This window comes from Phyllostomus hastatus, unplaced genomic scaffold, assembly GCF_019186645.2.
Source record: "Phyllostomus hastatus isolate PE091 unplaced genomic scaffold, TTU_PhHast_1.1 phas_contig_150, whole genome shotgun sequence".
NCBI classification, from domain to species: domain Eukaryota; kingdom Metazoa; phylum Chordata; class Mammalia; order Chiroptera; family Phyllostomidae; genus Phyllostomus; species Phyllostomus hastatus.
The window spans coordinates 34,551,699-34,578,917 of record NW_025333611.1 but is presented as its reverse complement, the minus strand read 5'-3'; the positions used below and the strand labels follow the sequence as shown (position 1 = coordinate 34,578,917).

Here is a 27,219-nt window from a genome sequence, read left to right as displayed (position 1 = left end):
GCAGGCAGGCCAGGCTGGTGACCTGGGTGCCTCTACTTACCTGTCGTGCCGCTTGTGAAACACACAATGGAGAGGTCGCTGGGCTTCGGGGGCTGCAGAGGTGAGAAGAAGCGTGTGTTAAAGAGACCTGGTGTGGCCAACCAGGGTGTAAGACCCATGGCCCCTCCACCAGCCAGTCCTGCTGTGCACTCCCCGTGTGTGCTGTCTTTGTAGGCACACATGTGTGCCTGTGGGCTGCAGCCAGAAAGGTGGAAAGGCAAGCCCCAGGACAGGCAGAAAGAAGCTGAGAACCTTAACAGGAGCATGGCCACTCTGCACCATCAACCCCATACCTGGTCCCCCACCTCCACTCCCCCTGCTGAGTCTGAGCTGAACTCCAGGTGGGATGGGGCTGCAGTGGCCACATCGAGGCCTCAACCAAAGATCTGACCTCTGTAGCAAATGGGACCCCATTCCCTCCTTCCTTCCCTGGTTCTCTCCAGGCTGCAGTTAGGCTTAGGAACAGCACATGGAGCCCGGTGGACTGAGCTCCCCCCTGTGTCACTGAGACTGCCCTGGCACTGGCCAACAGAGTCCTGGGGTCACCAGGAAGAGCCCACCATGGCTGCTGGCACAGGAAGCCTGGCTTCCCGGAGGAGGCAACCTGATCTGAGGCTGGAGGACAAGCAGGCTCTCTCCAGATGAAATGAGGTTGAGCGAGGGTCCACCCCAGACAGAGGCTGAGGTTTGAGAGGCCAGGGCGTGGGGGGTGTTGGACAGCAGTTCTCTAAGACTGGGGCATGGTGTGTGCAAGGTGGGTACACACTAGGGGCCCCCATAAGGGTCCCTGGGAAACAGCACTGTGACCTGCTCAGGCCTGTGGATGAGAAAGCTCACAGGAGGTGGGTGGTGAGGGCAGCAGGGAGGGCTAAGCTGGGGGAGGCCTGGAGGCAACAGGCCTTGCTGGAAAGTCAAAAGCCCCTGAACAGCCCCTCCCAGGGAACAGTGAGCTTCACCGGTGACTCAACCCTAGTCAGTATCACTGGGGGTGACACACAGAAAAGATGAACAAAGAGGACAGATGCCACCAGGCCTCCAGGCCCAGGGTCCACTACCCACTGGCCCTGCTGCTGCTTCCGTCCATCCCACCCTCTGGGGGGTTCACTGCACTCAAAGGGGAGAAGGAAGACTCCACAACAGAGAAGACCAGTGGCCTTCTCTTCCTCCCCCCAAACATCTGACTCCTGCTTCAGGTCCCTCTTGGGACTCACAGAAGTCCTGGGAACCTCACATCAGTGTTTCCAGGGTTGCTCATGAACACGGGGTGCTGTTCTGGTGCCTCCACTGAGCACCTGCGCAGAGGGAGGGCTGGCTCCACAGCATGCGCCCGCACCCCGCCCTGCTCAATAGAGACCTGCTGACGGGCGACCTTACCACGGGAGCGCGATGATTCTGTTGGCCACAGTCCTAGAAGAGGAAAGCACTGATTTTAAATGCTCAAAAGTTCTCATCAATCAAAAAAAAAATCAAAATAAGCTCTGCACAGTAGGCCTTTCCCCTACGCCAAGCCCAGAGTTCAGGATTCACTGCCCAGACACAGCCCATGTGGAGACGCCACCTCAGCGGCCTCTCCTCAGACACACATCTGGGCCAAGGCCACTGCCCGAGTTGCAGAGGGGGCCTGAGGCCGGGAGCGGTGAGGCACACAGAGGAGAGACTGCAAGCACACACGGGGGAGGTGGCCTGAGGTGCCCACTGTGCATCTGCATTGCCTGCTCGGGCAGCGTGGCTGGGTGGCATGGGCTTCCAGCTCAGTCAGGACTGGGGGGGCAGATGGGGGTGCCGGCACAGGTGTGGCCCCTAAAGCCCTGGCGAGGTATAAGTGTACAGTGTTGTAGTTACATTTGGGAGCAGATCGGGAGGCAGGAGGGGGATTGCAGGGCCCAGGGGCCTGGATCCCATGAGGCAGAAATGGGGTCAGCTGCTACTGAGCAGGGCCTGAGGCCCTGGAGGCCAGGATGTCTTGTGTTACTCCAGCAGGTCACCACCTGCCACCAATCTGACATCGGGGAAGCCACGAGCAGAAAAATCGGCTCTGCTGGGTGCCGGGGGTCTGGGACACATCTGCAAGAATGACTCTGTGACCCCTAGACCTCGTGTCTACCTCCTCATGCCCAGACAGGCTGCTGCAGCTGGGAATGCGGAGGCTGTGGGAACAGCTCTGGGGCTGGCTGGTGCCACCACACACCTGTCAGTGCCTGTGTCATTAACTGTGCAGGCCAGCTGATGGCCTGTCACCCGCCACCAGCCCTGTGAAGCCTGCTCTGTCTCAACCCTCACGTGGTCCAACAGGCCACGACACCCACCCAAGGGCCCGAGAGGGGCCGATAACTGGCAGCTCCAGCGTGGCAGCCAGCCAGCTGTGGCCCAGCAAACAGCCCAGGCAGAAGCAGTCCCTCACCTCCACAGCCTGCATGGACTTGAGGACCACCCCACACTCCTGCCCTCTGTCTTTCAGAGCTTCCTCAAGCGGCTCCATGAGGATGATCAGCTTGAGTCCTGGAGTCTCCTTCCTCTCCACATGCTCCAGCAGAAGCTGGGCCTTCTGAGGTTTGTCCACGATCACGGTGCTGATGTCAGCTGCAGGGACCATCAGGGAGGGTCAGGCAGTGACTGTGGGCAGCACACACCGGGCAGCGGAACCACAGGCTGTGTGTGCCACAGTCGGTGTGGAAGTGGCAGGTAAGACAGGTGGTCTGGGTTTTGTGCTGCATGCGGAGCAGAGTGCAGGGAGGCTGGAGGGAGCCCAGGGAGGAAGGCCACGGCATCTTCTGGAGAGGTTTGCAAGCACCCTGTACTTCGGGCTCAATCCCTATCATCCCTGGTCGGCTGAGACAGCCTCCACTGCCAGCATCCGCTCCAAGCTGCAGTGACCCACGAAGGGTGGTGCAGAGGCTCCTTCTCAGTGGCCAGGCCCTGTGGAAGGAGCCCTGTGGTGAAGTCTAACTGGAGACAGCTGGACTTGGGAAACCAACGCAGGGGCTGTATCGGAAGCCCCTAGTGTTCCATGAAAGCGGAAGCACAGTGCTGCGAGCAGCGTCAGATGACTGGCACAGCCTGAGAGGCCACGGCGGGCGCTGGCTGCCGGCGGCAGGGAGGGGCTGAGTGGGCTCACCTGTGTTGATGATGTAGCAGATAGCCCCAGGGCCCAGGGTGTCATAGAGTGGGACCACCACCATAGAATACGTGTAGCAGGCAAGCTCCGCGATGATCCACTGTGGAGACACATGGGGCGGGGATGGGGGAACACAGAGCAGATGGGAGGGCTGCACTGCCCTGAGGCTCAGGCCACTGGAGTCCTCGCTTGACCTCCTGTGATGACAGGGCTCTGTGTGTGGCTGCTCACACCTGGCCCCTTAGACCATGCTGGCCCCAGGGAATTCTGGGACTCCAAACAGCCACATGCCAACTTCCAGAGTCCTTCCCTCCTCCGGCTCAAGAAGCAGCTGTGTGTTGGGCTGGGTGTGGTGTGGAGGGAGCTGGGCTGGGATGCCCACTCCTGATGAGGGGCAAGGAGGAAGGAGGGTGTGGCACGGACAAAGGGCCTCCATTTTTCCACTCGTCCTGGGCTCAGTGGGAGCAGGGCTGCTCTGTGGTACCCAACCCCCTACTCCACTGATTCTTCTAAAACCAATCAAGGCAGATGCTCACCTCTGGTCGATTTTGTGCAAAAACGCCAATAAACTGGTCTGTACTTGCTCTACAGTTGTACTGGAGAAGTCCGGACCCTAGAAATTCAGCCCTGTCGGCCACCTGCAGGTGTACATGGGGAAATGATGGGGAAGTAAGGAGTCTTCTGCAGGCAGGGGGGCGGGGGTCAGGGGGACTCCCACAGGTCTGAGACCTCCCCGACTCCCCGCCCAGGTGTCTGGCAGCCTGGTGAGGCTGCTACCAGCAGTGTGGCAGACAGGCCAGACAAGGCCAGTGTGATCCCCTGAGACCCAGCAGAGTGCCAGGCCTGCAAGGGCAGACAGAGTGGAGCCTGTCCGCTAGCGCTCACCTCCTGGTAGGACAGCCACTGATAAGGCTGCTTGGGCTTCCTGAAGCCAAGACATGGTCCATTCCCTGCAGAGAGAGAAGCAGGCTTTGCGCAAGGGAGGAAGGCAGGTGGGGGTACCAGCAGACACCTGGATGGACACCACATATGGTGGGGTGGTCCATGGGCCAAGTGTACGGCCCCACCCCCACCTGCCTGTCTGACTGGCGGAAGCCCCAGAAATGGGGGCTGACACAGTGCTGGTCCCCAATGTGACCTTGTGATGCAGCCCCAAGAGCACAGAGACTGGGGCCACTGGGCAGAGGTAGCGGCTGCCCTTCTGCACCCATCTGCCTTGCCTCATACCCCAGGTCACCCAAACATCTCAGGGGCTCAGGGTTCAGCACCATGTCAGCCAGTGGCCCAATGGTTCAAGTCTCACCAGGGGCCTGCCAATGGGAGACACAGCGTATGGGCTAAGAGATGGTTAAGGCCAGTTCATTCCAGAGCTGGAACAAAGCTGAGGCCATCCCTTTGGTCACATAATGCAGCTACTTCTCTGACAGGGTGGGAGGAGGGCCAAGAGTGTCTTCTCTCCTCTGAACCTGGTGCCATTAACCTGCCACACCCCTGGTACCATGCTGGCTCGTCCCTACCCTTGAACGTGTTCAACCCCTGCCATAGCCCCTTCACTCCCAAGGTCCCTCTCACCTGAGATGCTGAGCCCACGGCGGAACACCTGGTACATGGTCCTGGCATCATCGTAGTAGTGGGTGAACAGCTGAGGGCCATCCCCAATCACGGACCGCCGGGCCCCACCGCTGTCCTATGAGCCAAGCACAGGCCAGGAAGCTGGCTGAGGCAGGCAGGGGCATCCAGAGGGGGCACCAGCATGCACTGGGCTATACATAGCTGGGATACACGCCCCAGTGGGGCTGGGACACGTTCTATGCACCACCACACACAGCCTGTACACACACAACCTGTACTCAGGTTCACATACATGTGGCTTGTACACACCTGACCTGTGTGCATCCACCACATCCACACACACACCTGGCTCATGCACACAGGCCCCATGCATTGGCCTCCCCCCACCCATAGCCCCTACACACCACGGCAGCATACACAGACGTCCAGTATGTCACTGGCTCTTCATACCACCGCGGCCCACTCATACAATGGAGTGGAGAGAGTGGGCTGGAGTTAGGCTGCCCCCAGCTTCATGATCAACGTGCCAAGGTGCCCTCCTCATGCCATTACCTGCTGCTCCTGTTACCCTAGGTTAAGAATCATTTGGGTGCCATCCATCAATCACATGATAGTGAGAATTAGTTTGAGGACTAAGTGGAGGTACTTTCCCAGGAACAGAGAGGCCTAGAAGGCCATGGGGCGGGGGCAGGGCAGCGAGTTCCTGGGGCCTCGGTGGTGTGGATCCAGTGTGGGACAGCAGCAAGCACCCCCTATGCTGTGAAGTAGGGAGTGGAGCTGGGCCTCTTGTGCCTCCTCCGCTGCCACCATGCCACCCCTGCTGAGGCCACCCCAAACCCAGACTCTCAGGCACCATAGCTCTACCTCTTCTCTGAGCATGATTTGGCCGCAGTGGGCTGGCCTGTGGCCACCATCTCTCGAAACATCAGGGCTGAGGAAAAATGCCGGTGAGAGCCATCAGACAGACAGCCAGACTCAAAACCACAGGCGACTCACAACTGTCTATGGAAAGTTCCATTTGGCCAGGGAATGCCTCCTGAGTGCCAGGCCCAGGTACCACCAATGAAGGAAGCTGGGGGCACACGCTATCAGACCTGGATAGCACTCAGGGTGACAGAAATGACAGCAAGAGACTGCATGCCAGGGGTAAAGGAGCTCAAGTGACGTGTGTGTTAGGGAGTGGCTGCCTAGCTGGGTTTTGAAGAATGCACAGGAGGCAGCAGGAGGAGCAGGAAACAGAGGTCTCACCAGAGCAAGTGCAAGTGCAACTGCATGGGCAAGAGAAACAGGTACATTCTGGAAACTGTGGGTCACATGTGGAGCTCCAGGTGGTAAACAGAGGCGGCCAGAGAGACCGTGGGTGCAGGCCAGGAACAATGGCCTCTAGGCTGAGAGCAACGGAGCCCAGGGGAGGATTCTAAGCTGGGGCGCATGACATGATCCGAATCACGTTCCTCACTCTGTCGCACACAGTAGATGTCACCAGGCCCCACGTGGCCTGGGCCCCCTCCCCTCAACCCCTACCTTCTCCTCTGCCTATTCCACTGTAGCCGCTCTGGCTTCCTGTGCCCCGAGTGACAGGCAGGGCTCAGTCTTCCTGGGAAGGGAGGCCTTAGCTGTGTCCACAGCCTGTCCTCCCAGCCAGGCCCACGAAGTGACCGTGGCCCCCACAAACTGACCCAAGGCCCCTCCCACTTAGACCTTGTCCAGACCTATCACCTCCAGGCCAGGCACCCCAGATCCCCCCTCACCCCTGCCCACCACGGCCACCCTTCTACAGCCAACTCAGCTCGACCCTTACTACTGAGGACCTCACATACCTCCACACTGCCCACCCCTGCCCAGGCCCGTGACTCTGGCCTCATTGACCTCTCCAGGTGAGTGGTCATGATAAGCTTACCCCAAACGACTAGTTTTAGTGCTTTGTACCGCCTCAGCAGACCCTGCCACCATCCCAGGAAGCAGCACTCCTATTCTCACTCACTCGACTGCTGAGGAAACTGAAGCCTGAGACAAAGAAACTGCCAAGGACCACATGGCCTGTGAGACGCACAGCCGGCCTTCAACCCAGGTTACCCAAGCTGTTTTCGTCACCGCTCTGCTAGCCCGTCTGCAGCCCCTCTCCACCACCCAGCCTCTACACACAAACCACCACTTCCCAAGGCCACCAGGTGCTTCGCCACACACCTGGACTGGCACACATCATTCCTTCTTCTGGGAAAGTGCCCGGAGGGACTGGCCCTATCTCCACCTGTGCCTTCTCCCGCCAGGCCAAACTCTGCCGTGTCTAGGCTCAGCAAGATGCACCACCCAGAGCAGAAAGTGGGGGTGCTGCACAGTGTACGCAGCATGGCATCATGAAGAAGAGGGCGGATATCTATACATTCGCTCATGGACAATCGTCGACACGGTTCTCGGGGGAGCAGAACTGGGAGGCTACAGAAGATGGTGGAAGCTTCTCAGTTCGTGTCCCTTTGTTCCTCTTGAACTGGGTGAATACCTTATCTATTCACAATGAATAGAATTTAAGCTCAGGAAAAGGCAGTTTTTAAATGGCAAAATAAATTCCATGGGCTTAACAGAAAAGTATCATTAGTCCTTCTAGACTTAGCTCAGAACACCCTTGCCCACACTGGGCCACTGCACCTTCTTTCCCCCTGGGGAGTGGGGGGTAGGCACTGGGGTGGGCTCAGCTCTGAGTCCCAGCAGCAGACCAGGGCTGGGCCCAGGGCGAGTCTGGAAGGGAACTACCTGGCAGCCCCTAGAGAACCTGCTCAGGCCTCCTGCTGAGGCACCAATGAGCTAACACCCCCACCCAAGAAGCAGGCAAACTAGAAGCCCAGGTCAAGCCCAAGGTCAGGCTCTGCCCAGGGCTCAGCTGCTGAGAGAGGCAAGGGAGCCTCTGGTAGGAGGCACTACCCAAGGCCAATGGGGCTTGCTGTCTGGCTTCCAGGGCAAACCACGGCTCTCTGTGCCATCTCAGGTCAAAGAAGCCAGGATTCTGCTTCCACATTCACGATGACTGTCCTCTGTGCACTACTTTCCATAGCTTGACGGCTGGAACCCTGCTCACCTCCACTTCCTCTGACTGCATCAGAAGATTGCACGGTGGCTGCAAGGCCTTTGGCCGGTGAGTGAACCAGTAGGCGAGGATGGCGGCCAGTGCACCCACACTCATGAGGGTGGTGGCTGAAAGACTGCGGAAGAACTGTCCCAAGTCACCCAGCTCGGGCAGCCGCAGCATCCTCAAAATCTCCTGTGTCTGCATCTTCTCCAGAAGTGAGAGAATGAACTCTGCAGGAAACAAGAGGCAGGTGAGGGAGGAGACCTGGTGGCAGGTGAGGGAGGGGTCCTGGGTGTGTCCTCCCACCTGTCTTGGATCATGTGACACAATGACCTCAGGCAGCTATACTGCAGGGCAGGCCTGGACTAGAAGGGTGTGGTCTCCTGTTATAACACAGTGCATCCCAGAAGCTGGCCGCCTGGAAAGTGACAGGCCAGGACCCTTAGCAGTCACATCTGACAACCAGCCATGAAGCCAGTTTTCTTGAGAACCACACACTCAGGCCCTGGACCATGGTGGACAGCTGCTTCTGTATCTTCCAGGGGCTCTGGCAGCTCTAGAGTCAACACCTCCTGAGCCCAGGGCCCAGGTGCTCTGCCTCTATAGCATGGTCACAGCACTGTGCTTATCTTTGGTCCTGGGGCACAGAGGAGACAGATGGCTGTGGGCCTGCCTGGCACAGTGCCCAGATTGAGTGGGGGTGAAGGGGTGCAGACTCCTCCCACTCCATCTCAAAGCTCCTGCCCCCAGGCCCGGATCCTGAGGAAGAAAGAAAAGGCAAGAGGTCAGAGCCCACAGAGCAGCCCTGACAGATACCTCCAGCCCTCATGGTGTGAGGGCAAGGACCTATCTGCCAGGGTCTCCACAGGCCCACATCCTGACCCACCATGGGCTCTCCTTGAAGAAAAGTCAGAGCCAAAGTTACCAGGCCTCTGGTACCAGGGTCAGAGGTGAGGCTGGCACCAACTTTCTGCAAAGAGCAATTCCCGTGAGAAGCAGGGTGGGGCCCGGTCACTGTTCTGCTGGCCCAGACGCTGACTGTGCACTGTGCCTCTGGCCCACCACAGCCCAGGCACCAGGAGGCCCAGCTGTCCTTGCCTGTGCTGCCCTCCCTGGGGTCCCACCAGCTAATGCCCAGCCAACAGCAGAGAGGAGCAGGTGTCAAACTGATGGAAGAGAAAGGACCCAGGCTCAGAGAGAAAGTGCTCAGCCAAGTGCCTGTGTGCTCCTAGGGCAACCAGCGTCTCTCAGGATGGTGCATATGGTTGTCAGGGGGCCACGCATATGGTGATCAGAAGGCCACGCTCACCCACTGCAGTTCCAGAGGACACAGGGGGCCTTGCAGGCGGTGTGGAAGATGCCCTAGGGAAGGCAGTGGGAGCACATCTGTGAGAAGCACTGGCAACTGACCTTGGTTCAGAGAGAGCAGACCCCAGGGGCCCCACCAGCCTCCTGTTAGCTGAGAAGTGGAGCAGTGCTGGCAGGGCGGACCTGTGACTCACTGGCCTCCGGGGCCTGCACCTTGCCCAAGACTGAGGAAGGTGGCCAGGGCTTTTATCCTTGGTGTCACTGCCCTAGAGGACCTGAGGCCAGAAGTGCTGCCTGACTCCTTCGGATCTGCCAGCCCTGGGAGGCTCGGGGCTCCAGGCCACCATGCTCCACCCACAGGCACCCACCCACTGGCCTGCGCCCTTTGGGAGTGTGGCTGTGGTTTCCCTTCTTGGGAAACAGTAAGAAACCCAACAGCAGCCACTCTGCAGCTGTGGAATAGGAGCCAAACAGCAATTGCTTGACCTCTGAGAGAGCAGGGATCCTGCCGAAATGCCGATAAATGGTATTTGTGCAAAATTGTTAACGTCACCACACCAGAGGTGAAGTCAGTGATGTGCAGAGTCACTGCGGAGGAAACTAGTAATGCTCCTCAGTCCGAGTCCCTTCTCCTTCCCTTAGAAGCTATGTAAGACTGAGCATATTCCACCTCTCTGGACCTCCATGTCCCCTTCTTTAAAATGGGGAGAGGATCACTCAGGCATGTGAAGTTTCTTGTACTGTATCTGGCAGTTGGAGGCATGCCAGGACCAAAGGGGTGCCCAAGGGGGCCATTGTCAGAGCGAGGAGGCTGCTGGGCCCAGGCTGGTCCATGCAGGGGCAGAGGCAGCTGGGCCCAGGCACTGTGGCCCCACAGGAGTTCACGCCCCACACACAGCACGACAGGATGTCTGAGTCCTGGGGACACTCACCAGCTCCCCAGAGGCTCTGGCTGCTCCCCAGAGAGCAGAGGAAGTGAGTCCCAGACCAGCGAGAGCATTCTCTCTGAGTGCCTGAGCCAGAAGCTGTTCTACCGGCAGCCTCCATGAGCTGGATCAGTTCGAGGTCGTCCCACAGGGAGGAACCACTCCTGGCATAGGTTCAAATCAAGGTTCTTCACTGGCAAAACAGAGGTCCAGCTAGGGACCATAGTGAATCCACCAAGGAAAACCTCTCTGGGGAAGGTCCTGCCCGGTTGGCCAGCGTGCTTCCTTGGGCCCATCATATAAACGACTTCCTACGTAGTGGATGATCCAGATATGCTGCAAGCACTTGAGCTGGGCTCTCTGGGCTAACTGATGTTTCCTCTAATGGGCAGAACGGACTCAACAGGCGGGGAAGCCAAGCCCCAAGAAGTCCCTGCTGAGCCCCTGGAAGCTCAACTATACAGTCCCTAAAGTCCTGGAGAAAATCCTGGAGCCTCACTACACTAGTCCCTGGTGTGTGGCTGTTGCTCACAGGCCCTAAGCTGTAGCAGAGCACACCGGGTTTTCACAGAGCACAGTCCCCAATGGCCAGAGCCATTCATATACCCACAATCAATCCACCCAACCACACACCATCCATTCACTCATCCACCCATGCAATCGCCTACAGGTCCCCGCTCTCATCCAGCTCAGGGCTAGGCACTGGGATAAGCCACAAGGGGGCCTGCCCTCAGTCCCACGGGGAAGACACAGGAGGAAGCAGGCAGTGCTGCGCAGTGTGGTGTGGGCTGTGGTCAGGCCTGGGGAGCCAGTGAAGGTGCCTGACCCGCAAATGGAGGCTCAGTGCAGGCTCCAGCAGAGACTGAAGGATGGAGGGGAAAGGGTGTCCCAAGCAAAGGGAAGCAAGTATACAAAGGCCGGGTTGAGAGAGGTCACTGAGCACTTAGTAAACTGAATATTCTATTGAGAAAAAAATCCTGAGCCCATGAAATCTTACACAGGGGTCAGTGCCACAAGTCTGACAATGGTCTCCCAGATGTGCCAAGCTTTCGGAAGTCACCCAAGTGCCACAGTCCCCAGGAAAGGGAAGAACAGAACTTGCCTCAACTTCCTGAATTCCTGGGGCCTGGGACGCCCTTGCCTACACACTGCACTGTCGGATCCTCACAGCAGCTCCCTGGACTCATTATAATGTGGGGAACGGAGACTCCACTGAAGAAATTACCTGCCATTCACAGGTACATGGTCAGTGAGTGAGGGAGCCAGGACTCAAGCCCCAGATCATGGGCTCCCAAGCCACGGCCTCACATGGTGCCATGGCCCCGGCCCAGCCAACCTCACGCCACCCACAGCCACGACCCCAGTTCTCCTCTGCAGTGTTGCTGAACCAACAACAAGCCAGCTCCAGAGCTGTTCCGCAGGGCCTGACCCCGGTTGCAGGGTCCACAGCACCACACTGGGCCACCAGAGCCTGTAGGCAGGGCTGAGCTGGGCAGACCAGTCCCTGCCCTTTGCCATGCACACTCTAGGGGTAGGCTCCCTCCTGGACTCACATCAAGAACTCTCCATCTCCTCGTGGCCAGGTTCTTCTGCCCCAGGAAGCCCACTCACCTGGGGCAACGGAAGGTAGTGGGAAGGGGACTGGCCACCCACTCCCCTCGACCCAGGCTCCCACTCAGTGCCCACCACAACGGATATCTTGGAAGTGGCAGCAGCCAGTCTGGGCCGACTGGGCCAGCACCCTCCCCCTTGGCTGGGCAGTGACCCCAGGGTGTCCTTCTTCCAGGCTCATTGCTTATCAGAGTCAAGGCTGCTTGCCTTTTCCCTGAGATTCCCTTCAGACCTGGGAGCCATTCTAGGGCAGAGCTAAAAATTCAGGTCCTCTGAGGACACGGGCCTCAGAGCCAGCCTGAACCACCAAGCGCGTGGCAAGGGGAAGGGCAAAGCCTAGGCTGGGAGTCCGGTCTCATCTTATCTTTTCACAGGGCCTTGGCTTCCTCTGAACTCCACACCCCCTCTGTTGACCAGGGTGGTGGGGCTTGGTGGTCCCTGGGGTCCCAGCCACAGCCACCTTCCATGCCCGGGAGGTTTTCCTGGTTGCAGCAGCCTGGGGCGTGGGGACAGAGGGGACACCCAAGGGACTCAGTGGTGCTACTGTTGTCCTGTTGCCAAGTGAGCAGCTGTGAGTGTTTACAAACACTGTCTCAGCAGAGGACCCAGCCCTAGGTAGGCACTGGCCTCCTCTTCTCCGGCACAGGCCAGTCCGGGATCCCGAGCAGCGGCACAGGCTGGGGGCACTGGGACCCCCTCACCATGTCCTCTGCTGACTCACGGCACACCCAGGGTGGGTTTGAGTGTCTTAGCTCTCAAAATCCAGGGAGGGCGGGGATGGGAAGAAGAGAGCCCTGGCAGGAAGCACGGTGGCTCCAGGGTGGCAGAGTGACAGAGGCCAAGTCCCACCCAGAGTGCAGTCCCTGTGGAGATGGCCTTGGGCCCACGGCTGGGCTTCAGGAGCCCGCTGCTGGTCTAGCCTCCTGAGCCCAACACAGTCCTGCACAGTCTAGCTCGGCAGCCCGACGGCACTCGCCCCACCCGCTCTGTGCCACCCCCACAGCCCCGGGCCTGGTGCAGCCACCCCGCTGCAGCCCCGATGCCCCAAGCAGCCTCCTCACCCATCTTCTGGCTCTGATCGGTCCTTATACTGGTACCAAAGTCACTTTCCTGAGACTCAGATGTGACCATATCATGCTCCTGCTCAAAACTCCCACGTGGCTCCCTGCTACCTCAGGACAAAAGCACAAACTCCTCATGCCAGCACAAGGCCCTCCACCATCTTCAGACTCTTCCCCCAGCTTAGAATCGCCTGGGCTTCCCTCTGTGTCTGTTAGCCTGGAGCGGGGTGGGGGTGCTGGCGACAGGGTTCTGGGTCTCTGCAGATGCCGGAGGCCTTTGGGAAATTGGGGAAGCACGAGGCACGCCACCAGATGATCAAAGAATCTGCTCAATGCCCAGTGAGCGGCTGGGGGAAATAATCACCATCTCTGCTAGGGCCCACGGGCCCCAGCAAACGAGCTAGGGAAATAGCCTGAGGGGGAGTGCTGGTGCTGGACTGACCTGGGTCCAAATCTTGGCTCAGACTCTTGATAGCTGTATGACCTTGGACAAGTCACTTCACCCCTCTGGGCCTCATCTCAAACAAGTCCAAGGACAGAGTACGGTGTCCGGCACGTAGAAAGGGAAACACTCAGTAGATAGTAGTGTGCTGAAGCGGCTCCTCCATCTCTTTGCCAGCCCATAGGGCACAGTGACAACTTGCAGAAGTCCTTGCAGTCACACCCTACCTTTCCAGCGGGCTCCTGGCACTGTGGAGGCAGCTGAGTTGGTCCCACTAGTGCCAGCCTCCATTTATAGAGGGAGCGTGGGGCTCAGGGACAGAGCTCACCACATCTTGATCAAAGCACAGGAGTGGCGCAGGCCCTGCCCCAAGTCCGCCCTCCTGGGGACAGCAGGTGGCAACGCCGCCTGCTCTGAGAAGCGGTGGTTTTGCAGGCCTTCACAGCAGTGGCAGAGGCTCCCTGGCAGCTGTGGGAGCGTCTGGCGAGGACCCGGGCACAGAACAGCTCTAAGAGAAGCTGTTGGCCCCTCAAGGGCCCCACGGGCCCTCCCTCCATCTGCACACTGGGCGGGGCTGGCTCAGCACAGCTCAGAGCCAAGCAGCCCAGCCTTAACCCCCACTTTGCCAAGTTGCAGGAGTTTCAGTTCACACCCCACTGCACGCCACCGCACCCCCTTTACTCCTGGAGAGGAGTTTGCCAGGTGGGTTGCTTAAGGTCTTAGCCTCCTTACATATCCATCTGCAACACTGACTAAGGGCCAGGGCCTCGGCCGTAGGCTGGGGACCTGCTGCCAGTGGCGACTGAGCGGGTAGGGAGGAGTGGGAGTGGGCAGGGACACTGGGTCTCTGGGGCTGAAGCAGGCCTGCACCGTGCCTTCCAGCCCCTCCCAGGGGCTGCTTCTCTCCCCACCCCCACAAGGTCACAGCCAGTCTACCTGAGAGGAGGAAACTGGTCACAGTTGCAGATAAAGCATCTGCTCAGAGAGGCTCTGGGTAGTGGCGGCCCTTCGGACCAAGGTGCAGGGGCTGCAGGTAGAAGATGCCGGCTCATCTCCACCAGGCGCTGGGCAGCACAGCAGCCCTCCCTCCCTGATGCCTGCCAGGAGCCTTGTCTTCCCAGCTTGCCAGGCGCACAGCCACCCTGGAGCCAGAATCCACACCTGGGCCTGTTGGAACCAAACCTGAGCTCTGAACCCCCTCAGCACGTCTGGCAGACAGACCAGGACACTGAGGTCCCAGACACTCCCAGGGCCTCACACCTGCAAGGTCTGCTTCCACAGGGTGAGGGACGGGGCTGGGGATTAGGTACGGCCTACTTTCACACCTGTTTCTATGGCCAGCAGGTAGCTGAGCACACAGTAGGCACCAGATGGCTACTGCTATAAAATGAAAGAGCTTAGCTCACCCCTTGCCCCAGGACCTACCCGCAGTGGGCGTTTCCGAGCCTTCCACAACCGGGCCACTGCTGTCCACCCAAATCCAATGCATCTCCTCTACAGCAAGGCCATCCCAGGCGTGGCCTGGCCCTGAGCCCCCTCCTGAGAGCTGTTTGCACACCCTGAGTGGCAACTCTGGAGCCCACGGGCCCAGCAATAATACCTTCCCTGGGGCTGGTACAGTTTCTACTGCTCACTCCACCACCTGAGAACAGCTTCCAGTGCCGGCAGCCCTCAGGGAACTTGGCACCAGCCTGTCTGGGCCTCCAGACCCCAGCCTCCCCCAGCCCACTTGGAGGAAGCTTCAAAGTCCACAAATGTCTGAGGACCCATCTTTGGCCCACCTCTGGCCCACAAAGCCCTTTCCCCGCCTTCTGGGCAGGTCCCTGTTTTTCTCTAGACATCTTCAGAGGTATCTTTAAAACAAAAGCATCCCTTAATGCTCCCCAGGGCTGCTCCTGGGGCAGAAAATGCCACTGGCCACAACCAAGGCCCTGGCTGAGGGAAACCTGCACAGGGGCCACCGAACCACAGCAGCTCTGCCCCAGGAGGCGTGTGGCCCTGTCACTGGGTTAAAAAGAGCACAGATCTCACCATCACACCTGTGTGGTGCGGACCTGCAGAGGTGCAAACACTGCAGCCCACCTGTGGCCTGGCACCCACCCCGTGCACACACGGACCACTCACACTGACCTCAGTTATGACAGGGGGCTTTCCCTCCATCTTCCCCTTGGGCTTTCATTACAGTCACAGAACCACAAGTGACCAGGCAGAGCCGGGGCCGAGAGCCTCCCCGAGCCTGGCTGCACATCCCCCAGGGCAGATGGGACTCCGAGCCAGCCCTGCTGGATTACACGGTGGCTCCTCACCAAGCCTCCCCGAGGGACCTGGTTATAACTGCAGATTCAATTAAGCCCCTTGAATGTGAAAAGGCCCAACTGTGCCTGCCTACCGCCCAGGGCCACTTGTCCCAACTAGCTCGAACCTGCTGGGAACATGCCTCCTTGTAACAATTCATCAGGTGTGGGAAGCAACCTCCACCGCCCCTTGTCCCCACCCCCCATCGTCATGCCGGCACTTCTCAAGAGTCTCACTCACCCTAAGACCTGGTCAGGGACCAGAGGCCCACATGACGACCGTGCCGGGAAGCCAGGCTCAAACAACACTTTCAGAAACTGAAATGTATAAATAGCCTTGAGGACAGAGGAGCAAAGAGAAACACAGTGTCTTTCACCAGCTCTGAGATAAACGTTTTTGCTACAAATCAGGCCCAACAAAAGTCTCAGAGCAAAGAGGAGCAGCAGAGGCCACGATGGTGGCAGTATTCCCTTTGGAAATGTTCTGGGGTACAATGTCCAGGACTGATGGTGCAGAGGAGCCCTGGCCTCATCATCCCTCCTTCCACACCAAGCCCTGGGATAGCAGGCACAGTGCTGGGACACTGGCGAGGCCTGTGGCACCCATGAGCGCAGGGAAACCCCCTGGCCAGGCCCCACTGTGCAGACGGCCAAGCCTTGGCGCTGCAACATGACCCTGTTCCCTGCCAGCTAGTCCAGTTGGGGTTGCCAGGGTGCTGGCCTCAGGAGCAGCAATCCGCTTCCACCACCGGCCCAGACTGAGGACATGCTGCAAACCCTATAGGTTCAAGTTCAGGAAAGGGAACATGGACTGCTCCTGGCAGGGCCATGTTCTCAGAGCGACTGTAGGTGGCCAGGCCTTGGGACACAGGATGTGACTTCCTCCAGTTAGTGGGAAGCTCCTTAAAGTAGAGAGGGTCCTGCGCAGGTCTGGTTGGGGCCCCTGAGCCAGGGGGAACAGGACAGGGATTCGCTTGCTCTTGCTCGCTTTTTCGCACAGCAGCACCTGGGGACGTCCTGCTGGGGAAGAAGGCACAAAGGACAGGGCCTGAGGCCCACCCACAGTCAGGGACTGGGAGCAGGAAGGGATTAGGAGCATGATAGGAAGGAGGGATCTGACACAGGGACAGAGTGGCTGAAGTGGGTTGTGAAGTCACAGGAAGAGCCTGTAAGACACAGGGCTCCTGGGAAGAGGCAGGGGCCTGGCTGCACTGAGAACGGGGGCAGGAAGCTGAAGCCGGGAGGCTGCCATTTAGCTACAGAAGGAAAAAAGTTGTGTTTGGTTCTATGTGCCTTATGCCTTTGAAGTCACAGCCACAAGTTAATGCACCTCCAGCTCACCTCACCTTGTACCCAGGGGTTTCAGGATGTAAAAGTGCCCCAGGCAAGCCCTGCCCCTAGATCCCAGCCAAAGGGATGGCTGGGGCAGCCAGGCACCAGCATGGGTCCTTCACCCACCAACCATTCCAGGCGTCTTCTGTTTTTCGTAGAATAGACAATGAGCAGAGAAAGAGAGTTTTGCTTTTGGTTATAGGCACATTTTCTAGCAAATCTGATACAGTTTAACGTTCCAGCTTCCCCATACTTTGACAAAATTCCTCTTCTGAATGCCGCAAGAATAGACAAGGCTGAATTTCTCTCAGTTCAGTGGAAGGCTGAGCTGGTCAGTGGGACTCTGCCACCTCCTGAATCATCCTTCTGGAGGCCGGGCCACAAGGCAGCTGCCACTGCCTCTCACTGCCCTCTGGCCAGGACCTGTGGTTGGCCAGTATGACCCCACGGTGTCTACAGGGTTAATGCCAGGCTCAAGCAGCTCAGCCCTCAGCTGGGCAGGGAGCACTGAGAACTCAGGCCTCCTTTTCAAGGCCAGGGTGAATGGGAAATATGCAAATGACCCCTCGGAGGCCAGGAGAGGCAGGGGAGGGCCTGCTGCTGGCAGGCTGCACCTCTCCACTCTGGGCTGTCACAGGGAGGGTTTGTATTCCTGTCCTGGCTCGGGCCTGGCCAGGCTGAGGCTGTTCTCACCAGAAAACAAAAATCTCTTTCAGACCAAAGCAAAATGAGGCCCTGGCTGGCCCGAGAAGGCTGGTGGACGTTGTTCACGCTGACCCACCGAGAGCACTCACCACCTGGACTCTCACTGAACTCACCATGTTTTCAGAGGGGGCTGGAGGCTCTGTGGTCCCCAGGGAAGCACTGCCTCTGGGCAGGGGTGGGCCAAGAAATGAGAGGGCCTGCTCTGCTGCTCTGTGGGTTCCGTCCTTCTCGAAAGTAATCCTGGATGTCTGAGGTAGCAACCTTTTTGTTGTATGAGGAAACGTCAGTCATTACGATGGTGTTGATGGTGAACATGGAAAAAGAAATTGGGCCCTGGCCGGGTGGCTCAGTTGGTTAGACCTTGGTCCCGATATGCCAAGATTGTGGGTTCAATACTGGTCAGGGCACATACAAGAATCAACCAATAGGTGCATAAATAAGTGGAACAACAAATCCATGTTTCTCCTTTCTTCTTTCTCAAAAATCAACCAATCAATAATTAAAATAAAACAAAAATAAAATATTATTTAAAAGAGAAAAAGAAGAGAGAAGGAAAATGTGATGGTGAACAATAGCCTTTGCAGTACACAGAGTGGACTTTCAGGAGCGGGGGCCACACGTGTCCTCTGCCTGTCCCCACAATGCTGCAGCCACCAGCGTCTCCACGCTGGCAGTGGGCTTTGTGGTCACCCAGAGCTTGGTGTGCACCATCACCAGCTTCTGGAACACTCCAGGGTTTGGACTCCATCCTCAACAGAGGTGCCACGACAAGGTCAGACTTCAATCTTGTTCAGACTTTCAGAGCCAGAAATGCTACTTTGCTGACACCCCAGGGCCACCAGGAGCTGTCCCCAACCAGAGCACAAATCATGCACCCTGTGGATCATGGGTGCTACTCAGACTCCCATCGACAGGGGGCAATGACACAGCAAGACGGTTTAGCCTGAGAGGCAGTATGGGACTAAACCACTTCAGAAGGGATTCTGAACCCACAGGGAGGTCGGTGGACACTCCACAGACTCCCGCAACCCACAGGAAAGCAGCCTCTGCAGCCTCTCCGCCCAAAGCAAGGGCCCACCTCTGATGACTTTTCCACTGCCTCTTTCCTCAGGGCCACGCACTGTGCACAGAGAGTTCACGGAGCTGCCCGGGGAGGGGGCGGGAGAAGGGGCCTTCATAGGTCACAGTCTTGCCTGCTGTCTGACCGTGGCAAGGATACCAGAGACACACGTATTCAATTCTTCCTCCAGCCACTGGCCAGTGTAGGCCCCCCACACTCCCTGTCCCCCTACCACCCCAGATAGAGCCAGGCTTGTGGGGAGAGCCTGCAGGCAGGGTGGGGGGCTAATTATGGGTGAGTTGAAGGTGTCTCCCCGAGAACCACATCCAACCCATCTGCTGGAAGTTATTGTCACTGTTAAAGTTCTCCAGCCATTAAGTAGGGTCCTGAGGTCCAGGTAGCTCTAGGGGGCCAAAAGCGCTGTCCCTCCCAAAGTCAAGGGGTCTCTGCAGGCTTGGATGGGTCCCAGTTCTCCATGCTGATAACTGCCTTCCTCTCATTGGCCAAAGGGGCCTAGCCATCCACCTCAGGCCAACCTCCCTGTCCAGCCTCACTGGCTGGCCCACAGCCCATCTTGCTGCTCTGTCTCAGCTCTGATGACCTTCTCATCCCCATCTCTGACTATCCTTGCTGTGTGGCCGCTAGCTGGCCTTGCTGTCCTATCTCTGGTTGACCTCCCAGTCCCTCCCAGTGGCCCTTCTGCTTATTTGGCAGGATCTGAGGACAATGCCCAGATGGTTTATTGCCATGGCCAGGACAGCAGTTGGTGGTCAGCAGGAGCCCCACAGAGGGGTCTTTGCCCTGACAATCCTGGAGGAAAGAACAGGACTTAGTAGGAGGGCCGAATGCTGCCCAGTCCCGCTGCCCAGTCCCTGGGGTCCCAGCTCTGGGCTGCAGGGCCTGGCTGCAGTGTGCTGCAAGTGAGGCAGGGCCCCTGATGTGGTTGGGCGGTGGGATCTATCCCAGAGCGGCCCATTCAACCTGTCCTCTCTCGCACTCCTCCAACAGCCATTCATCACTAGGTCTGTTTCTGGCCCAATTGGTGCCAGCCCAGAGTTACTTATCCCAGAGTCTGAAACTGAGATGCCCATTGTTCCTTCACTGGCACCCTCCTGGCCTGGCCTCCTGCTCCAAAGCCCCAGGAGAGAGCTATCTCAGAATGCAGGACACCTGAATGGGCAGATGGCAAATCAGAAGCTAGCCACCCCCAACTCTCCACAGACATCTCTCAGCAAAATGCTTGGAGGAGCAGTTGCAAAAAGGTGTATCTAGGAAGAGCAGGTGGGACTTCTTGGGATTTGAAATCCTTAAGGCTCTGAGATTACAGGTTGGGCCTCAGCATCACTAGCTCAGCTCTGCTCAGCTCCGAATCTCTCCTAGCCCACTTCTCATCTTCCCACTTCTGCATGTCACAGACCCCAAGCCTCCCATGAATCAGAAGCCACAAAAAGGAACTAGGTGTGAGAATGACCACACTGCCCATGGGCTCTGAGAGTGGCTAGGTGACAATGGAGGAGCACCCCTGGGCAGGCTGGAGGACAACCCCTAGGGTCCAAAGTGGCATCTCGTCCACAGCGATCCCCTCCTGCAGCCCAGTGAGTGGTTAGTGGGGACTCTGGCCAGACAAGGCAGGGAGTGGGGCCATCAGACCAGGCCATCCAGTGAGCTTTGGACCTTCACTGCGGCCTCCTTTCAGCTCTGCTTGGCCAGAGCTCCCAGTACACTGGGAGGATGGAAACTTGGAGCTCTAAGAAACAACAGGATCTCATCCTCAGAGAAGACTATAATCCACAAAACCAACTACCCTGCAGCAGCAGGTTCCTTTCATGCATTCATTCATCAAACACTTCTAGGGGTCCTCCTGTTCTGGGTTCTCAGCACTAAGGGTTGTTCACTGAAGGCTGACCTAGGCCCTGCCTGCAAGGAGTTTACACCTGCTTTCCCTTATTGCTTCTAGCACATTGGCAATGGTGCCCATCTGGGCATGGAGCCTGGCACTTAGAAGGAGCAGACTCAAGATCTCTTGTTTGTTGGTCGACTTGTGGTGAGAAAACAGCTTATAAAACACACTGGTATTAAAATAAACTCTTCTTAAAAGTCCTAGAGGAGAACACAGACAGGAAAATGTCAGATATCTCCCCCCACCCCAGCAATGTTCTCACTGACACCTCCTCTAGGACAAAGGACAAAAAGAAAAGAACAAAGAAATGGGACTACATCAAATTAAAAAGCTTTTGCACAGCTAAAGAAAACATCAGCAAAATGAAAAGGGAGCCAACTGTATGGGAAAACATATTTGCCAATGATATATCAGATAAGGGTTTGATCTCCAAAATATATAACGAACTCATAAGACTCAGCACCAGGAAGACAAACAATCCAATTAAAAAATGGGCAAAGGACCTGAACAGTCACTTCTCCAAGGAGGACACACAGAGGGCCCATAAGCATATGAAAGGATTCTCAGCATCACTAGCCATCAGAGAGACGCAAATTAAGACCACAATGAGATACCACTTCACACCTGTCAGAATGGACATCATAAACAAATCGACAAACAACAAGTGTTGGCATGGATGCAGAGAAAAGGGAACCCTAGGGAACTGCTGGTGGGAGTGCAGACTGGTGCAGACACTGTGGAAAACTATGGAATTTCCTCAAAAAACTAAATATGGAACTGCCTTTCAATCCAGCGATCTCAATGCTGAGACTATACCCTAAGAATCCTGAAACACCAATTCAAAAAAATGTATGCACCCCAATGTTCATAGCAGCACAATTTACAATAGCCAAGTGCTGGAAACAGCCTAAGTGCCCATCAGTAAATGAGTGGATCAAAAAACTGTGGTTTGTTTACACAATGGAATACTATGCAGCAGAAAGAAAGAAGGAGCTCCTACCCTTTGTGACAGCATGGATGGAACTGGAGAGCATTATGCTGAGTGAAACAAGCCAGATGGTGAGGGGCAAATACCAGATGATCTCACCTATAAGTGGAACCTAATCAACAAAACAAGAAAGCAAAATAGAACCAGAGGCATGGAAACAAGGAACAAAGTGATAGTGACCAGAGGGGAGGGGGAAGGGGAATAAGGGAGGAAAGAAGGGGAAGGGCCTAGTTAAAAAACAAGTATAAATAACCCATGGTCATAGACAACAGGGTGGAGATTGACTGTGGGAATGGGGGTGCGTGGGGAAGGGGATGGCAATGGGGGAAATTTGGGACAACTGTAATAGAACAGCAACAACGAAAAAGAAATTTAGCATCTACCAAAAAATAAACAAATAAAACAAAACCAACTTTTCTCAGGGAACCGTTCGTATCGCTCATGGGTGCAGTTAACACTGACTCACTCTGTGTGCCTGGGTTGAGATACAGAGAGCAGACATCTGGACCACACCCTCAAGAAGGTCAAAGGGCTAGTTGGGGAGGCCAACCACCGTAGTTCAGTGGAAGGTGTGCCACCAGGGGATACATGTGGCCTGTGGGGCACAGGGACAGTGTCACCTTGGCCATCTGCATTCCCAGTTTGGGCTGTGGTCATTGACACAACCACTGCATAGGACCAAGCCCGTGCTGCCTGGCCTGGTGTTCCAGAGCCTGCAGTGCCTAGCCCTGGAGACCTCACTGGCCAAGCAGAATATGTCCCTCGGTCTCCACCGGTCCTACAGCCAACCTTTCCTCACACAGGTCTGTCCACATAGAATGCCTTTTCTTTCCTTACTCTCTCTCTCCAGGTCAGAATCCTTCACCCTCTTTTAAGAAGACCCTGCGCATGCTGGGTCTTCTATAACTTCAGCTGACACTCAGTGAGTCCTTTCCCATGTGCCAGCCCCTGTTCCTGGCACATCATACCCGTCCTCTCTTAAACCCTCCCTGTCTGTGCCCACTGACAGCCTGCCGGAGGGGCTCAGACGCTATCTGATCGTGCCTGGTGGCCCCTCCCTGGACTAAAGTCTGAGAATGGCGTCTGGCTCACAGCACCAAGGAGTTGTTTCACATTGAACCTCCCCGTGTCTTAGTGCCTCATTATTCAATGGGGCCAACGGCATGACAGTGTTGGGGGAAGACTGAAGGAGAGCTTGGGGGATCGTAGAGCACAGTGCTTGACGCATGGTAGGTGCTCAGGGAACGAGTAGCCAAGTCAGCCTGTCTACAACACTTCACCATAAAGGAAACTTTCCCGCACTCACAGTGCTTTATTCAGTGAACATCTGAGTGCCTCCCACAGAAACTCACACAGTGCAGCTTCTGCTACACAAACACCCATAACTTTTGCCTCTTTTTGTAAATAAGCCAGAGCTTTATGCTCACTTATCCTGCTTGCTGTGTGTAGGGGACAGCCTGGGGTGCCAACCAGGGCTGTAGATGAGCCAAATTTGGCCTTTGAAGGTCAACCTCGAGTCCCTACAATCACAAGGAACAGAAAACCAGCCTGAGAGCAGAATGGGCTGGCTCTGCTGCCCCCTGGTGTCCGTGTGCTCTCACTGGGACCTCCCTGTATCCTCCTACCACAGGCCTGGGAGGATGAGAAGGTGCTGAGGTCAGGATTCTCCCACAGAGTGGTGCGCCCTGTGCAAATTCAGGCTTTGGTGAGGCATGTCCTCAGCTGTTCTGCTTGGAGCCCCACCATCCGTCAAGGTCCTAGCTGCTTCCCTGGGACCCCTGGCATGGTCCCAGACATCACACCAGTTCACCCTTGTGGGGTCCAGGGTGGGAGGAAGATCCGACAGGGCCAGGCTGAGCCAGGCTGTGCAAGTCTGCACCTGCCCTGGACACCTACAGCCAGAGGGCTGCCACACCAGACTCTGCCACCAGGGCCACCGCCAGGGGTCACACTTGGGCCTCCTAACTCCCCCTTCCTGGGGTTCAGCCTCAAATGGGCCACCCGTGGGCCACACTGAGTCTCATGCACATCACAACAGCCTCCCGCTGCTTCCCCAGGCTGCACTCTGCTCCTGTTGGCTCTCCTGGCCACCGCAGCTACATGGAGGGCTTCTCTGTCCCTGATGAAAGCCAGGGCCCCGCTTCTATCCAGACTCCATTCTCCATCCACAACTTAGGCTCCCCAGTCACAAGACCCTGAAGATCCACCCCCACCATGGTTCTTCCTGCACACCTTTGCTGGCATGACCTTCTCTACCTGGAGTTTGGCCTCCCTGCCTTTGACAAACATCCCTCTATGCTTCAAAAGTCCACTAAGTTGTCCCTGCTGGCCAGGTATATGGCTGAGCAGACTGGACCCTGTACAAGGGCATGGGGCTGCATCAGCTGGAGGAAGGGGTGCCCTCTTAGAAATTCATCAACTTTGCACGATGGTGCCATATAGGCAGGCAGAGAGTCAGCTCATCCTGCCATGGTCCTCTGAGCGCTGACAGCACTTAGACCAGGCACCGCATCTGACTCAGCCTGGCTCTATATTATCTGTTTCCTTGTTGACTAGTCAACACACAGGTGGACTGTGGGCTGGCCTCCGTAGTGGGGAGCAAGACAGACGCAGCCCTTGCTCTCGAGGGCTCAGAGCACATGGCTGCCTCTCCCAGGCAGTCAGTTCCTCCTCCAGGGCGGCTCCCTGACACCCTTCTCATCTGTCATTCTCTCCCTGTGGCCCCCTGAAGGCAGTCCTTGTCTCTCTAGGGCCAGATGATGTGGCAAAAAGTACATAACTCTACTGAAGGGTGACATCATCTTAAGGGTCTTCTGTTCTGTCTGAGCCAAAGGGCTGTGGCAGCCGCATGGCAGAGCATGTTCTCAGTTTTAGCTCAGGAGCCCCGCTACCCCCCGGAGAAGGGCTGGGGCCCAGGCAAAGACCCCAGCAAAGTGGACATGTGATCTGGGAATGCCCCAATGTGTGTCTGGGGTGTTCTCTCCAACGAATGCCACATACCAGCCTCAAGTTAGGCCAAGTGTGGCATCTTTGAGGAAATTCCTGTTTGCACCAAGAAGTCTGGCTCCCATGGAGGCAGCTGCCACTTGCACAGGAGTTGACCACTCCAAGGCCCCTGCACAGCCCCCCAGTGGGCAGCCTCCCCATTCGGGGAGGCCCCTGAGCCCTCTGGGAAATGCTTCACCATGGAGCAGGCCAGGCCAGTTTGAGTCAGTGACTGTTAAACCTCGCTTTCAGACAGGGACCCCATGCTTAAGGGGCTGTACTTCACAGGCTGTTGATGATTCCTGGCACCTGTGGCCCTGTAGCCCTCAGATACCTCCCCACAGCCACAGACAACCTAGGCTCCTGAGAGTTGCTCTTCAACTCCCAGCTGGGTGGGAGCCTCCCATGGGTAGGGCTAAGGGGTCCTGACTCTGGAGAAAGGTCCTATCACTCAGCAGCAAAAGGCTGATACTATAGCCGTCATTTGAGTGATGGCCCCTGCCCCTCCCCCTGACCCCAGCTCCAGCCCTGACCTTGCCTGGGGGATGAGCACATCAGGCACAGAGTGGCCTACACGGACACTGGCAGACGGGCTCTGGGCACCAGCAGACGGAAGGAGCTTAGGGAGAGAAGGGGATTAGAGAGGCCTGCCCACCCCCGCTCAGGGGAGGTATCCCTGGGGCCCAGCTCAGGGCACTGGGTGCTGGGTGGGAGGGATGAAGACCTGGCCCCCCAGCTTTCTGATTTTAGGCCTAATACCACTGAGCACAAGCAACGATGGATCAGTTAAAACCTCAGATGGAACTCTGTCTACCAGGTATTATCCATGTGACACTGGACAAGTCAATTAACCTCCGCACGTCAGTAAAAAGGGGAAAGCCCAGCAACCTGTTAGGATTCGCTGTGAATAATAAATAACAGGCCAAGTTTCAGGTAGGGCTCCAAAAGGGTCGACTTTCCCTCTTCTTTGGCTCAAAAAGAACCTTATTACTTCCTCTGATGCCGCTATTTGAATGTAAACTAGTAAACATGAACGTTCATAGAGCGTGTGCTCTGGGCAGGACCAGTTTGAGGTTCAGGCATTTCACAAACACTGTCAGGCTGAACCTGCCCACGGGGGCGGGGGGGGGGGGTGGTAGGGCAGAGACCCCTCAGTGTAGTAACGGGGCTCACAGTGTGGAGCGCGGGGCAGGCTGAAGAACTGCGGTGGGGCCCGGCTGTGCAGGGAGGGGAGGGCAGGAGCGGCCCTCACAGCCTCCTGAGAGATCTCAGGGTGAAGGCTGACTCCTGAAGGGGGATGGGGACATGAGCTCTGGGCGAAGCTGAAGAGCCAAGGGCCCCTGCTTCACAGAAACCTTGTATTCTGGCCAAGGGGTGGGCAAGGAGGAGTCGTGAGGAGACCCAGAGACCCCCTTACCGAGATCAGGAAGTCCGGGTCAGTCCTGGTTACGTTGCGGACCTGCTGCGGGACCTATGGGACCAACACCCTCAGTCTCCGGGCCCCAGAGACAAGCAAGGATGTACTAACTCTGTCCCTGAACTTGGCCTTGGAAGACGAATGGGCTCAGGGCCTAGTCTGATCTGTGAATAGTCCTCACCATGGGGGAAGTAGGGGTACAAGAACCAAAGGGAGGTTGTTGTGGGGTCGCAGAGAGCAAGGCCCCTAATTTCTGCAGACCCACAGGCTGCTTCCCAAACCCGCCCAGAGCCCGCCAGAATTTGGGAGGATGGTCACCTGGGCGGCTTGGGGGAAGAGGGCTTGAAGGGACGGCTTGGCAGCTGGGGCTGGGGGCTCACCCCCATGAGGATCAAGACTCCCACAGTGTGCCAGGGCTGGGGGTAACAGACGAGGGCAGGGAGGGACTTACCCGCTAACAGCCAGAGAGAGCCACTCGATACGAGGAAGAATGTCAGCATGTCGGGCAGCAGGGCCCGGCCCGGCCCGGTACTGCCTCCTCGGACCACAGCCCCGCGGCTCCGCAGCCCCAGCAGTCGCCGCGCCGCTGCCGGGTATTTTTAGCCCCCGCCCCCTGCTCCGCAGCGCCCCCTCCCCGTACCGCGGTGGAGTCTCAGCGGGAGGGGGAGGGCGCGGCGCGCGCTCTGCAAGGGCGCCCCCACCCGCCCTGGTCTTGCCCCGGGTCAGGGGCGATCGGACCTCGCAGGCGCTGCGGACCCCGCAAGGCCCCCGGCGGGGGAGGGGCCTGGCCGCAGAGCGGACCAGCCTTCTCCGCCCCTGCCCCAACGTCAGGACCCAGCGTTCTGGGGAAACCGGCAGAAGAGGGGCGCACTGGTGGCCTGCGCTGGAGCGTGACGCCGCGTCCACCCCACCAATGCGCGACTCTTACCTCGCGAGACCCTGGCTTTTATAGCAGGGCAGGCTCAGGTGGCAGAGGGGTCACAGTCACCTGTCCTAGGAGGCACACGTGCCTGTGGGCTGCTGCCGGCTGACGCAGACCTCTATGAAGACTCGAATTTGCGGACACTGGGATCCTCTGGGTGCCAAGTCTGCAAGGCAGTGAGGAAAGAGGGGGGTGAGGTTTTTCTAGTGTCTAGCAAAGGGGTTAGCTAGGCCAGATCGTGCCCAGACCCTCTGGGGATTCCTGTCCTTCTAGTTGCCCTGTGGGAAGATTGGCTCTGAGGGTTCCTTGTAATCACAGGATGCTCATTGAGGTCACATGAGGTCACAGGAAGCCACATGGAATCACAGGAGTCTCTGAGGACAGAGAGAATGATGATCCTTATACACAACCTTATGTGGCACCTCACAGCTACAGTAAATGGCCACGCGGCCACCCAGTGCCACAAATGGACACACTG

At 57.3% G+C, this 27,219-nt stretch overlaps 1 protein-coding gene across 5 annotated transcripts in view; it reads right to left on the bottom strand.

Moving 5' to 3' along the window:
* Positions 1 to 26,842, bottom strand: part of ACSL6 (acyl-CoA synthetase long chain family member 6) — a 60,661-nt gene extending 33,819 nt beyond the window's left edge. The window contains exons 1-9 of one of the 5 annotated variants that reach the window (XM_045823402.1): positions 26,748 to 26,842; positions 7,800 to 8,020; positions 4,727 to 4,841; positions 4,040 to 4,104; positions 3,691 to 3,792; positions 3,155 to 3,254; positions 2,441 to 2,619; positions 1,414 to 1,446; positions 41 to 92 (exon numbers count right to left, since the gene is read on the bottom strand). In XM_045823402.1, coding sequence (XP_045679358.1) covers positions 41 to 92; positions 1,414 to 1,446; positions 2,441 to 2,619; positions 3,155 to 3,254; positions 3,691 to 3,792; positions 4,040 to 4,104; positions 4,727 to 4,841; positions 7,800 to 7,994 — 841 coding nt within the window. In that variant the 5' untranslated portion in view covers positions 7,995 to 8,020; positions 26,748 to 26,842. Of the gene's footprint in view, positions 1 to 40; positions 93 to 1,413; positions 1,447 to 2,440; positions 2,620 to 3,154; positions 3,255 to 3,690; positions 3,793 to 4,039; positions 4,105 to 4,726; positions 4,842 to 7,799; positions 8,021 to 13,138; positions 13,629 to 26,270; positions 26,401 to 26,747 lie in introns of those variants that run through there. The other 4 variants (XM_045823389.1, XM_045823395.1, XM_045823411.1 and 1 more) reach the window with 4 other exon arrangements.
* Positions 26,843 to 27,219: the final 377 nt, after the last annotated feature.